The sequence below is a fragment of the Scyliorhinus canicula genome, chromosome 4 (genome assembly GCF_902713615.1).
Source record: "Scyliorhinus canicula chromosome 4, sScyCan1.1, whole genome shotgun sequence".
NCBI classification, from domain to species: domain Eukaryota; kingdom Metazoa; phylum Chordata; class Chondrichthyes; order Carcharhiniformes; family Scyliorhinidae; genus Scyliorhinus; species Scyliorhinus canicula.
In genome coordinates this window covers 195,654,653-195,668,386 of record NC_052149.1, presented here as the reverse complement: position 1 = coordinate 195,668,386, position 13,734 = coordinate 195,654,653, and the positions used below count along the sequence as shown (strand labels likewise).

The following is a 13,734-nucleotide window of genomic DNA, read 5'->3' as shown; positions in this document are numbered from 1 at the left end:
GCAGCCAATTTGCCTGATTGCTCCACCTACAGTCCAGGGCTGTTCAGTGGCGGAGAGGGAGAGAGCTCTCTCTCTTCTGCAACAACTTCAGTCAGCGCCTGTCTGGCTGCTGCTCCAAGACATTTCAGGATCCTGTGGAGAAATGGATTAATTATCAGACAGCTCTCACTGAGGATTTTACATCGCGGCGGCAGCAGCAGCGAATGTTTGTGGACGTAAGTTGGCAAACCGGTATATTGCGCGTAAAACGATGCAGAGTAAATTCAAACGGCGGCTGCGTTGACAGCTGACCCGACACCAAACTGTTGCACACCCCACTGAGGGGGGGGGGAGTCACATATATTTATTAATAAATGGCTACATTCTTGCTGTTGCCATTTCCTCTAAAGTGGGGTCGGGTCTATTTGACGTGACTGGGGCGTCGAGGCATCGACTCGGAGGGAGTTATTGCCCACGATTATTTATTTTGATTGTTGGCAAAAGAACGGAAGTGTTTTTTTAATCAATACATCGCTATCTAACGCTGCTCGTTTTCTTTCCCGCCTCCCCCACGGCGGAGACTTCGATCTTGAAAAATGTTTGGATCCTGGGTTTACTCGCCCCCCCCCCCCCCCCCCAAAGCTGGGCAGTACGAGCCGAGACGGTGAAAGTTGGACATTGCAAAGTGTTTAATTAAACCGATGGATTCGCCTCTTAAAGCGGGGCTGCTTCAGGGAAAAGTTTGACGTGTCAGTATTTTGGGGTGTCCAACTTTAATCTGCTGTCATCTCGGCCGTGCTCTTAATACTGCGCGGAACTCAGATCTTCGAACCTAGGCGTTTCGTTTCGAAGATTGAGCAGCGTCGAGATGATAGCTTTTGTTCTATTTGGCCAGGGAATCAGCTTTAAATCAGAGCCGTTGACGTCACCAAGCTCAACGTGTTCCCGCGCGTCGGGGGCGTGCTGGCTGATTGGCTGCGTGCCTTGTGGGGGAGTGAACACGCGGCGTGTTACGTGACCGCGCTGCAGGGGGAGGTTGCGTGCGTGCGTGCGCGTTCTCGGCCCAACGACAGCTGAAGAGGACATTTTAGGATCGGGAAGGAAAGGCGAGCGGCGGCGGAGGAGGAGAGCGAAAGGGCGGCGCGGTAGGGGGCTTGAAGAGCGTGAAGGCCGAGCGGCGCCATGAGGTGGGCGGAGAACCGGGTGCGGCGCGGCGGGCTGTCAGTGGGTTGGAGGCTGCGATCGGGGGGAGTAAAGAGGGCTCCGGCCCAGCCGCGGGGGGCGGGGGAGGAATACAAACTGAGGCAAGTTTCACACCGATCTGTTCCTGGAGTCTCGATTCCGGGGGTGGGGGTTCCCTCCTCCTCCTCCAAACCTAATACCAAGAGGAGTGGGGGCACTTGTTGCACAAGTTGGTGAAATTAGCTGGATGCCAATTCGTGAAATAATGAAGTTTGGAGAGCCGGAGTCGCTGAGGTAACCAGCCCCCACCGACTTACAGATCGACCAGAGTGAATTCACTTTTTCTTCTTCTTCAGGCTCTTTTTGGGTTGTGCCTAACTTTGGCAGTGTCAGTGATCCCCCTCTCCCCCCGAGCTTTGTCATTTGATGTGTGCAAGCTTGTCAGTGCTGCAGGTGCCAGGAACAGAGCTGTTTGTTGGCAGCACAGAGAATGTCTGTCAAACTTTGAAATCTCCTTGCATTGTGGGCAGCGCATTCTGAACCGTTGGCTGTGAACATCGCTCGGTAAATATCTTTGCGATCAAAGTCCAATGCCAGGACCGAGTCTCCTGGCAAGATACATACGCGAGTTGAATGAGACCATAGACATGGGAGCAGAATTAGGCCATTCGGCCCGTCGAGTCTGTTCCACCATTCAATCTTGGCTGATATGTTTCTCATCCCCATGCTCCTGCCTTCTCCCCATAACCTCTGATCCTCTTATTAATCAAGAACCTATCCATCTCTGTCTTAAAGACACAGTGATTTGGCCTCCATAGCCTTCTGTGGCAATGAGTTCCACAGATTCGCCACTCTCTAGCTGCAGAAATTCCTCCTCCTCTCTGTTTTAAAGGATCGTCCCTTCAGTCTGAGGATGTGCTCTTGGGTCCTAGTCTCCTACTAGTGGAAGCAGGCTCTCCACGTCCAATCTATCTAGGCCTCTCAGTATCCTGTAAGTTTCATTAAGATTTTCCCCTCATCCTTCTAAAATCCAATGAATACAGACCCAGAGTCCTCAACCGCTCTTCATTCCGAGGATCATTCTTGTGAATGTGGGGATAGGCATTTGCAAGTCTTCTTAGGCCTTTAACGGAAATTGAACACCTGAGCTGGAAGGGTACCTACTTTCAAACATCACAATTCCTATTCTCTTCATTTTAGAGTTTTACCATTTTGATATTTAAATTTTTTTTTAATAGTGGCTAAATTTAAATTAAGGGGTCTTCTCGCGTTTGGTTGCTATGCTCTCTTTTTCAATCCGTTTGTTTTGAAATTCATTAAACATGCTTTGTGTTGCTCTAGAGAACTAGTTATTTTTTTCAGCCATGTTTTATTAGCATTTGTTTGCTAACGGTCCCAGTTGCCTATTAAAGCTAAAGATAAATAATTTATGGAGATAGACAAAAGTGTCTTGTTAGGAAATGCAAATGTAGATAGTACATAGAAATATAATTACAGTAAGACAAAGAGCCATCAGTAAGGAAGCTACAATGTACAGAGAATGGCAGCATAAGGGACTGTTTGAATTTTTTTTTAGGAGGCACCAATAGATTATGGAAAAACGTTGCAATATCAATAGGTAAATGTTTTAGCACTTGTAACTATCTGTGGACTAGCTGCTAGGTACGTCACAGCAGGATAGCATGGAAAAGTGAGCATAATGTATAATACATTGTAGATGAGACATTGACCACCCAGAGAATTAAGAAACATTATAGCCTAAATTAACAACAGCATTGTTTCCCATTGCAGATGACTGACACAGAGAGGTGTAAATTCAACAGTAAAAACTTGTGTTGAGCAGTTACCCACAGCAATTTGGACTTAAAAGACTTCATTTAGGTTGTTCATTAAATATGATTGCTGGTTCGGACTAGTATTCTAAAAGCACGACAGGTGCTTTGACCAGGGATTTGGAAGCGGTTTGAAACTTAGTTAAATAATTAAAAATGAGCTTAGTCATTCAGATTTTGTTTCCTGTTGTGTGTGTCCTGAGATGCACAGTGTTCTCTATGCCACATGTATAGACCAAATTGTTCACAGAGCAGAAAACACAGTTGGGAAGAGATTTTTGATTATTTATTATGAAAATTATTCTTTATTATATTGCTTTTCGATTTTGATTCTCCAATATTGCTGTAAGAAATAGAAGTCTAAAGGTTTTTAATTGTTTAAATGTGACAAGCGTACACCTGGATGTTGTCTCCATGGCTGTGGGTGATGTCGCTGATGGACAGCATGTAAATGAGAAAGGGGCTGTCAGGGATTGAATCTTGGAGGCTTCCAGAGATTACAGAGAGGTCAAAGAGGGAAAATGTGTTATAATCGTATTCATAGAGAATATTATTTCATTATGGTCATTTTACTGCTATGGCAGGGCAAATTCATTCTGTGCCTCCTGAAGTCAGAGGTTTTCACAGATGGAGTTGAATTGTGTTGTTGAGTTTCGGACTGCGTAGTGATTAGTGGGAAGTTGGATTTTAAGATTGAGATAGGCATGTATGTTTGAATCAGTCTGGAGAAAGTTTGAAGTCTCTTGGAAGATGCTGACAGCTGATGCTCATTTCATTTTCTCGGGTTTATTTTGTGATGTTAAGCGCTCTAGCTGAAATGTCATTTTCTTTGTTGCAGGTTGTGCTGTGAGTGCCCAGCTCCGTGATGGCGAATTTGGCAGGGGATGAGAAAATGAAACCAGGGAAGCAAATCTGGAATGTAGTTGCTGGCTTAAGTGAAGGAAGTGGCAGTCTGAAAGACTGTGAAGGAGTAATGGAAGGTGGGGAGATGATGACAGCCATGCCTGGGCCCATAATGCAGTTCTTACCACATGACAGCAACAATAGTAACCAGCAGCAACTGGATGGAGTTCGGATCGCAAATGGAGCTAGTGGCCAACAGCAGCATCTTTCCCAGGCGGCCAGTGACCTGTCTGAGTTGGAACAGAGCCTTGCTGCCCTAAATGAGTTGCAGGATGCAGGGAATAGATTAAAGAGTGACACAGATGTCGGCCTGTACCCAGGTGGTTGTGAGGATGATCTCCTGGGAGTCCTCGAGGATGGCGGTCCAGTGGATTTTCTGCCTGATCTCGAGTTCTTCCCGTCTCCAAGGGAGGAAAAGCAGCAAGGCAGTCCCTGGAGCCTGACCGCTTTCTGCGGAGATGACGAGTTGGGTTTGCTGTCGCCTCTGTCATCTGAGCCTCCACTGCTCAAGGACAGTCTGGTAGATCTGCAGCCAATTGAAGAGTGTATTGCTCCCTGGCCAACTCTAGAGAGTAGGCCTACTGAAAGCAGGGAGAATATTTGGACCACTTTTCCAGCTGCAACCACTGCCCCCAAGCAGGTGAAACAAGAACAGGAGAGCTACATCGAATTGGTTACTCCTGGAGTCATCAAACAAGAGCAGGTCAGCAGGGGTTACTGTAGAGCTGCTAATGGGGCAGCAGGAGCCCATATTGCAGGCAAGGAGTCCATTTATCTGTACAGCACAGAACCGGTGCAAACCAGCAGCGATCAGAAACCCACCTTCGGCTTTGTTTCGCCTTTTACAGCGGTCGCTCAAGCCTGGGAAGTACGCCAGCATCCCAATGCAAATCTGTCTGAAAGCAGAATGGGAAACATCTGCTCTGGGAGAGGTGTTTTGCCAGCAAAGTGCAATAGGTAAGCATCTTTTTTGCTTTAAACCTACAACAAGATACGTTTTCGTGTTACCAGAGCTGGTCATTGTGAGAACAAGGTGTACATTGTGGCAGAAATAAAAAGCAGTACTTCCTTGGCTATGGGCGGCATAATGGCACAGTCGTTGGCACTGCTGTATCACAGCACCAGGAACCCGGGTTCGATTCTGTTCTCGGGTGACTTTGTGGAGTTTGCACTTTCTCTCAGTGTCTGTGTAGGTTTCCTCTGGGTGCTGTTAACTTGATTTTGAGAACCATCTTTACAGGCTTAGGTTTGGCATGGGTGGTTCAATCGGAAGAGATACAATAACTGTTGGTCAAAATTTACTGCAAAACTTGGTGAATTTGTTTACTTCATTCCCGTCCACAGTTATTTAGTTTGATTTTTTTTTTGCTAAAATAGGTTTTGAAGTTGAGCCAGAATCCAGGCTTCTTACCACTATTTCCAAAACAAAACTTAATGTAGGTTACAAAATGCAGCATCAAACATTGCAGCTATGTTAATATTTGTCACATTTCAACAGACGAAATACAAGGATATGACGGATATTATTAAATAATCATCTGTTTGCGCTTAATATTTGTAAGAGTGCTATTTGTAATTGGGGAATATCTTTCTAGTTTCTCCTTTTAAAAATAAATGTTGCAGACTATTTGAGCTTTTGAATTGAAGTACATTGCCGGATTGAATTGAAGTACATTGCTGGATATCAAGCAAGGGAAATCATTGTTTGTGGTGCTGCAAGTGAGAGATCAACTTTGGCAGGGTTGAAAATCAATGATATTTCATTTAACCATAAAATTTGTATTGCAATATTAGCACTGAAACTATAACTCAGACATAAGCCATGCTTTTATGTGAACCCATTAGCTAATAGTTATTATTGGGGTCTATGTTCATAGATCTTTGAAAGTTGCCACTCAAGTGGATAGTGCTGTGAAAAAGGCCTACGGTGTGCTAGCATTCATTAGCAGAGGGATTGAATTTAAGAGCCGTGAGGTGACAGCTGGACAAAACCTTGGTACGGTCACATTTGGAGTACTGTGTGCAGTTCTGGTCACCTCATTTTAGGAAGGATGTGGAAGCTTTGGAAAAGGTGCAAAGGAGATTTACCAGGATGTTGCCGAGAATGGAGAGTAGGTCTTACGAGGAAAGGTTGAGGGTGCTCGGCCTTTTCTCATTAGAACGGAGAAGGATGAGGGGCGACTTGATCGAGGTTTATAAGATGATCAGGGGAATAGATAGAGTAGACAGTCAGAGACTTTTTCCCCGGGTGGAACAAACCATTACAAGGGGACATAAATTTAAGGTGAATGGTGGAAGATATAGGGGGGATGTCAGAGGTAGGTTCTTTACCCAGAGAGTAGTGGGGGCATGGAATGCACTGCCTGTGGAAGTAATTGAGTCGGAAACATTAGGGACCTTCAAGCGGCTGTTGGATAGGTACATGGATTACGGTAGAATGATGGGGTGTAGATTAATTTGTTCTTCATCTGGGACAAAAGTTTGGCACAACATCGTGGGCCGAAGGGCTTGTTCTGTGCTGTATTTTTCTCTGTTCTATTATGTGATTGCTCTATTTAAAATAATTCTGATCTTCTTATTAGTGACTGGTAAACGTGTGCTGCCTTGATTGATTCATGTTTGGTTGGCAAGAAAAACTCTGTGCCAATGCCAATAAAGTCAGACTAGATTGGAATAGGGATTTGGTGAGTTTATATCGAGTAATATTGACCAGTTCCTTTCCAGTCTGCACAAATACTGCCATGGAATAATTAAAAACATTTCACAACTCTGAACTCTTGCTTTGCTCAATCCTTGATCCAAATCTCTGCCCTCTTCATCAAGGAACAAGGATTGCTGTATTCAGAGGCTTACAGCCAACTCTAATTTGACAGGAACTAATTGATGAGTTGGGTGAATTACAGAGGAGGAATAATACTATAAGCATCCAAATTTACTGCTGAACTGCTTCAAAGTGTTTCAATTGGGTGCACAAACACACACAAAATTGCACTCTGCAGATTAGCTGATTTCCTGAGAAGATCTGCCAGGAAATCAACTAAATGGCAGTCCCAGTACTGAGTAAGCCTGAGTGTCTGCCTTTCTTAAGTAAAAGATCTTAATCCTGCTCTGAAGCAACCCAGGCGGTGTGATTTTTATCCTTTTGTAAAATCAACAGTTTAATTCCTTCATGAATTTGCAGTTGGAGAAACTGGAATGCCAGTCCTTCAGTTGCAGATTGAGATTGAGATTCTTACAATTTTTGATCTGTATTCGTTTGGGAGGTTTCAATAGGACCAGCTGTTTTTTGTTAATTCCTTCTATTGGAATTACAAATGATTCCTGTTAAGGTATTCATTTTGCTTGGCTTATGGCAAAATACTTTCCTTTCATACTGAGAAAGGTAAAGACCCTTCTATGACGGAAATGCATACAATGCATTGGATGAACAATTTTATAATCAATATCGGTTCTATCTTTTTCCCAATGTTTTATTAGTATTCCTCCTAAAATTGTATTATTTAAACAAAATGGTTGTCAATTCACCAAAATGGTAAGTCTATTTTGCAGGAAATAATGTTTTATAGATTGTGAATGCCACAGGGGAAAGAACCCAGATTTCAGCAGCTGTAGTACATGTGTTCATGCCTAAGTATAGGGAAAAATACTCCTTGAGTTCAATTTTAACTTGCAATGTTTTTAGATAACTCTTAGGGCCATGGTCCTACACAGTATTCTCTCTATACATCTGTTAAATTAATTCCTTTCATCATTGAAAGAAAATTACATTCTCTAGCGGAGTACGTTTGAGGAGCTGAATGACCTACTCCTACTCCTTGTTTGTATATTCCCTGCATAAATGTATTTAACCTGCAATAATAACATTTAGCTTCTTTAGCCTTTTTAATGGTTATCTCTGGCTTTGAACTGTATATATTTCTTTCTATATGTTCATTGAATCCGTTGCTATTATATTTTTGTCTTTATAAATGTAGTGACTAAAATTAGGCATAATGTCTGCATAATCATGAATGCCTTTTGCTATTCGCGTTTCTCATTTTGTTTTGTATTGAATGGATTTGTTTATACCATTTTTGTTTATATCATCTTTGGTGCAATATCATTACCAAGACTGAAAACAGCTTTTGTAATAAGTGGTTAAAATATCAATTTTCTATTTTTTAGGTCCAATAAGGACTCAAAACATAGGCAGCAGATGCAAAGGTTGACAATGTTGCTGGTCTACATTAAAAAAAAAACACACATTCCTTAACAGAATGGACATAAAGAAAAAAATTCTGTGGGCTTTTATACTTTGGTGTAAGTTGAAGGTAATTTGCAATCTGGCAGGAGAAGCTGTGCATGAATGAGGGAGTGCAGTGTCGGATCCTCATAAAGGCGTTGTTGCGTTCACTTGAATTAATCAGGCCCCTCGTCCTTAGCTTAATTTTGGACAAGTGTTCATTTAATATTTCCCATATGGTTAAGGAGAAATGTTGCAGTTAAAACTCTGGTCGCTGGACCCTTTAGGTATGGACTTCCAGCAAGGTGAAATTTGTAACTAGACTCTAATGTTCCAAGCTGCTGCAAGTGAGAAAATAAAGGAGAGAGAATATTATTAAAACTCACATTGGGAACTTTATCTCAATATTTTAAGGTGAAATCAATGCACCCTAAAGGAAATTAACTTGGGAAAGTGCGTTAATAGTGTGCCATCTTGGATGAGGCCTGACTGCCAGAACCCGTATGGCCACTGCTTAGGTATACAATTTGAAGCTGTCACATTTATTTTAGGGATGCTGGTTTTATTAATAAACTCAGTTTAAATAATGCAGAATGATTTCCACCTAAAGAGGGTTTCCAAAAGTTGTTGCTGTGTTAAATTAATCTGGATTTTCTGTTTGAGGGACTAAAACCTATGTTTTTTTTAGTTCTTTCAAGTTTATAAGTGGGAGAAAGAAGAGCAATTTTTCCCCAGAAATTAAATTACATCTAGACATTATCTTTGAAGTAAGGGAGAGAAAATATTTGCATAATTAAAATGCAAACAATGGTGTTTAAACTTTTCCTCCAAATTTTTTATTTTGCAAATATTTGTGACCAGGTCAGTATTCTCTTTCCGACTAGGTAAGTAGCATAAAGACATTGTTATTCCTTCCAGACGAAAATTGAAAGCTCAAATAAGAGCTCATTTTGTTGATCACAGCAAGTTGATATAATATCATCTTTATTATTGTCACAAGTAGGCTTACATTAACGCTGCAATGAGGTTACTGTGAAAATCCCCTAGTCACCACACTCTGGCAAATTCAGAATGCCCATTCATCTAACAATGAATGTTGCCATTCTGTAATTCTGCTTTAATTGTTGCTTTGCAATGAAGTCCCATTGCAATACTTCCAATTTTTCTGAATTTTTTTTTGTAAACTTTCTGACACCTAATTAATTTTCCGATTCTTTGTTAGTGAGCACTATGTTCAGCATAAACAATTTTGATGACTTTCTGCAACATTCTTGCTGAAACTGACCTGTTGATTTCAGTAGGTTCTACTTACTGTACCTTAAACATATCTGCAGATTTGTATTGTTTCCCTTTTGCTGTTACTTGCAATTGATGCAGCTAAAGCCGTTGAGGGTTTAGCAGTGCCCTAGACTGAATTGGAGCCGATGATATTGTTCAGAGTCATTTTATAATCATCTACATTTCAATCGATTTTTAACTACATTATATCTAGTCACTTGCACTGCCAGATATGGTATAGTAGCTCGATGTAAGCTTTTATAGTATTAGAAATGGAAGGTTAATAGACAGTTATTGCAAGTTTCTTTCAGACAATAATTCCATATGGGCACCTGCAGTATATTACAACTTTCTATGTTAGTTATTATTCTGACATACTATTGATCATTTACCAGTATTGGTTTAGCATTAGGAATATCAAACATGATCTGTTTGTTTAATTAAATAAAGTTTATGAATGTATTATAGGCATGAATGACCTTGCAGAGTGTATGCAGTTCTCAAAAAAATATTTATGTTCTTCAATCCATTTAATCTGTGTGAACAATAAAAATAAATATTTCTCCAGTCAAAACCAGACACTAATTTAAAATATGTATACAATGGAATACAATATTCCGTTGACCTTGAAACATGACCCCTGTCTTTATTTAGTCTGTTAACTGTCACTGCATTCTGTCTACTAAATTGTTAAACTGTATATTCAAATTATGCTTAAGTTGTTCAGTGGATGTGAATATTGCTGGCTAAGTCAGCATTTATTCCCATAAGACATAAGAGCAGAATTAGGCCACTCGGCCATCGCGTCTGCAGCAGCCCTTGGAAAGAGAACCCTACTTAAGCCCACACCTCCACCCTATCTCCATAACCCAGTAATCCCACCTAGCCTTTTTTGGACCCTAAGGGCAATTTAGCATGGCCAATCCACCTAATGCACATCTTGGACTGTGGGAGGAAACCGGACTTTGAACTTCTGCAGTCCATGTGTTCTAGGCGCACTCAGTGCTGTTAGGTCAGTGGACATCAATATTTTTTTGCAAATAAGCAGAAATTTTGAGAGATGACTTAAAGCTTCGACAAAGTGGGGTTGAAAGGTAGATCTTGGAGAGGAAAGTGCAGAGGCAGGGAGCTTTAGAGAATTCAGAGCTTGGGCCCTAAATGGTTGCACAACTACCAATGGTGGATTTAGGGGAATGGTGGATGTATACATGGCCACTTGAAGAATCTTGAAGATCTTCAAGGATTGTACGGTTGGAAGAAGTTACAGAGATGGGCATGGGTGAGGTTCAAGCGCCAGTTAACTTACTCACACGGGAAGGTTTAAACTAGTGTGGCAGGGGGTGGGAACCGGAGCAATAGGTCAGCTGGTGAAATAACTGAGGGGGAACTAGAGAATGGGGCCAGTTAGACTCCGAGGAAGAGCAGACAGAGAGATGTTACTGAACACAGCAGGACTGGTGATCTGATGTGCATTTACTTCAATGTGAGAAGTATAACAGGTAAGGCAGATGAATTTAGACCTTGCATTAGTACTTGGAACAATGAAGTTGTTATCATAATTGAGACTTGGTTGAGGGAAGGACAGGATTGGTAGCTAAACATTCCAGGATTAAGATGTTTCAGCTGGGATAGAGGGGATGTTAAAGGGGTGGGGGAGTTGCACTGCTGATTAGGGAGAATATCACAGCTGTACTGCAGGAGAACACTTCAGAGGGCAGCGAGGCAGCATGGGTCGAGAAAAGGAAGGGTGCAGTCACAATGTTTGAGGTCTACTACAGGCCTCCCAACAGTCAGCGGGAGATAGAGGAGCAGATAGGTAGCAGATTTTGGAAACGTTTAAAAGCAACAGGATTGTTGTGGTGAGGAATTTTAACTTCCCCAATATTGACTGGACGCACTGAGTGCTAGGGGCTTGGATGGGGCAGAGTTTGTAAGGAACATCCAGGGAGGCTTCTTCAAACAATATGTAGATAGTCCAACTAGAGAGGGGGCTGTACTGGACCTGGGGCACGTGGTAGCACAGTGGTTAGCACTGTGACTTCACAGCATCAGAGACCCAGATTCGATTCCCGGCTGGATCACTTGTTATGGGCCAGTGTTTAGAGAACCCCAAAGTGTATTATGGCGTTCACCTGACCCACAACTTTTAATAGATTGCAGTATGGGGAGCACATGGCCCACTCTACAGGTGTGGTACAGCAGAAATGGAAAAGTATTTTTTAAAGCAAAACAATGTTTATTCTATGAACTCAAGTTAACCTTTTTAAAACATACAGTGAACATCTTAGCAACCATTAATTCAAATACAACCCCCAAATAATACAACACTAAGTAATCCTTTAAGCTTTCCTTTTAACATCCATACGACTTAAAAACACCTTTTAAAAGAAGCATATTAGGTTTACATTCACTACTGAGAACATTTATAATTCTGAACTCACCAAATGATCAAGAGATAGTCTTTGGATGACAGAGAGAACAGCAGTATACCTGCTTGGTCTGGCTTCAGCTCCAACACTGAAAACAAAACTAAAACACACCCTGCAGCCTGCTCAAAAACGAAAGTAAAAAGCTGACAGACAGCCCAGCTCCACCCACTCTCTGACATCACTGCAGTAATAAACACCCCTTTCTTAAAGGTACTCTCACTACAGATATTTATGTACACACCCATTTGTAAACACCCATTTCTCAAAGGTACTCTCACATGGCCCACTGTCTGTGTTGAGTCTGCACGTTCTCCCTGTGCCTGCGAGGGCTTCCTCCAGATGCTCTGGTTTCTTCCCACTGTTCCCGAAAGACATGCTGTTAGTTAATTTGGACATTCTGAATTCTCCCTCTGTGTACTCGAACAGGCGCGGAATGTGGTGACTTGGGGCTTTTCACAGTAACTTCATTGCAATATAAGCCTACTTGTGATAATAAAGATCATTATTATTATTGGGGAATGAGCACGGTAGGGGTAGAAGTTTCAGTAGGGGAGCATTTTGGGAACAGTGTCCACAATTCAGTAAGCTTTAAGGGACTGGTGGACAAGAATAAGAGTGGTCCTCGGGTGAAGGTACTAAATTGGGGGAAGCCTAATTATAACAATATTAGGCAGAGACTGAAGAATCTAAATTGGGGGCAGATGTTTGAGGACAATCCAACATTTGATCTGTGGGAGGCTTTCAAATGTCGGTTGATAGGAATTCAGGACTGGTATGTTCCTGTAAGGATGAAGGAGAAGTATGGCTAGTTTCGGGAACCTTGGATAATGAGAGGTATTGTGAGCCTCATCAAAAAGGAAGCATTTGAAGGCTGGGATCAGACAAAGCCCGTGAGGAATATAAGCAAAATAGGAAGGAACTTAAGCAAGGAGTCAGGAGCGCTAAAAGGGGTCACGAAAAGTAATTGGCAAACAGGATCAAGGAAAATCTCAAGGTTTTTTATATGTACATAAAAAGCAAGAGGGTAAAGAGAAAAGGTTGGCCACTGAAGGACCTGGGAGGGAATCTATCCGTGGAGTCAGAGGAAATGGGTGAGGTACTAAATGAGTACTTTGCATCTGTATTCATGAAAGGTGGATGTTGAGTCTGGGGAAGGGTGTGTATATAGTCTGGGTTACATTGAGATCCAAAAAGAGGTGTTGGCCTTCTTGAAAAACATTAATGTAGATATGTCCCCAGGGCCTAATGGGATCTACCCCAGAATACTGAGGGAGGCAAGAGAGGAAATTGCTAGGGCCTTGACAGAAATCTTTGTATCCTCACTGGGTCCAGGTGATGTCCCAGAGGACTGGAGAATAGCCAATGTTCCTTTGTTTAAGAAGGGTAGCAAGGGTAATCCAGGAAATTACAGGCCGGTAAGCCTTATGCCAGTGGTAGGGAAATAATTGGAGGGAATCCTTCGAGACAGGATTTACTCCCATTTGGAAGTGAATGGACGTATTAGCGAGAGGCGGCGTGGTTTTGTGAAGGGGAGGTCGTGTCTCACTAACCTGATCAAAGCTTTCGAGGAAGTGACAAAGATGATTGATGAAGGTTGGGCAGTGGATGTTGTCTACATGGGCTTTAGTAAGGCCTTTGACAAAGTCCCTCATGGCAGACTGGTACAAAAGGAGAAGTCACACGGGATCAGGGGTGAGCTGGCAAGATGGATACAGAACTGGCTTGGTCATCGAAGACAGATGGTAGCAGTGGAAGGATGGTTGGTTTTCTGAATGGAGGGCTGTGACTAGTGGTATTCTGCAGCGATCAGTGCTGTGACTGTTGCTGTTTGTAGTATAGACAAATGATTTGAAGGAAAATTAGTAAGATTGTGGATGACACAAAGGTTGGTGGAATTGCGTATAGTGAT

General features: G+C 42.3%; 1 protein-coding gene across 4 annotated transcripts in view; it reads left to right on the top strand.

The window, feature by feature from the left end:
- Nucleotides 1-13,734, top strand: part of nr3c1 (nuclear receptor subfamily 3, group C, member 1 (glucocorticoid receptor)) — a 137,409-nt gene that overhangs the window by 393 nt on the left and 123,282 nt on the right. For 2 of the 4 annotated variants that reach the window (XM_038795815.1, XM_038795813.1), the window contains exon 2: nucleotides 3,832-4,853. In XM_038795815.1, coding sequence (XP_038651743.1) covers nucleotides 3,859-4,853 — 995 coding nt within the window. In that variant the 5' untranslated portion in view covers nucleotides 3,832-3,858. Of the gene's footprint in view, nucleotides 1-34; nucleotides 216-1,030; nucleotides 1,167-3,831; nucleotides 4,854-13,734 lie in introns of those variants that run through there. The other 2 variants (XM_038795812.1, XM_038795811.1) reach the window with 2 other exon arrangements.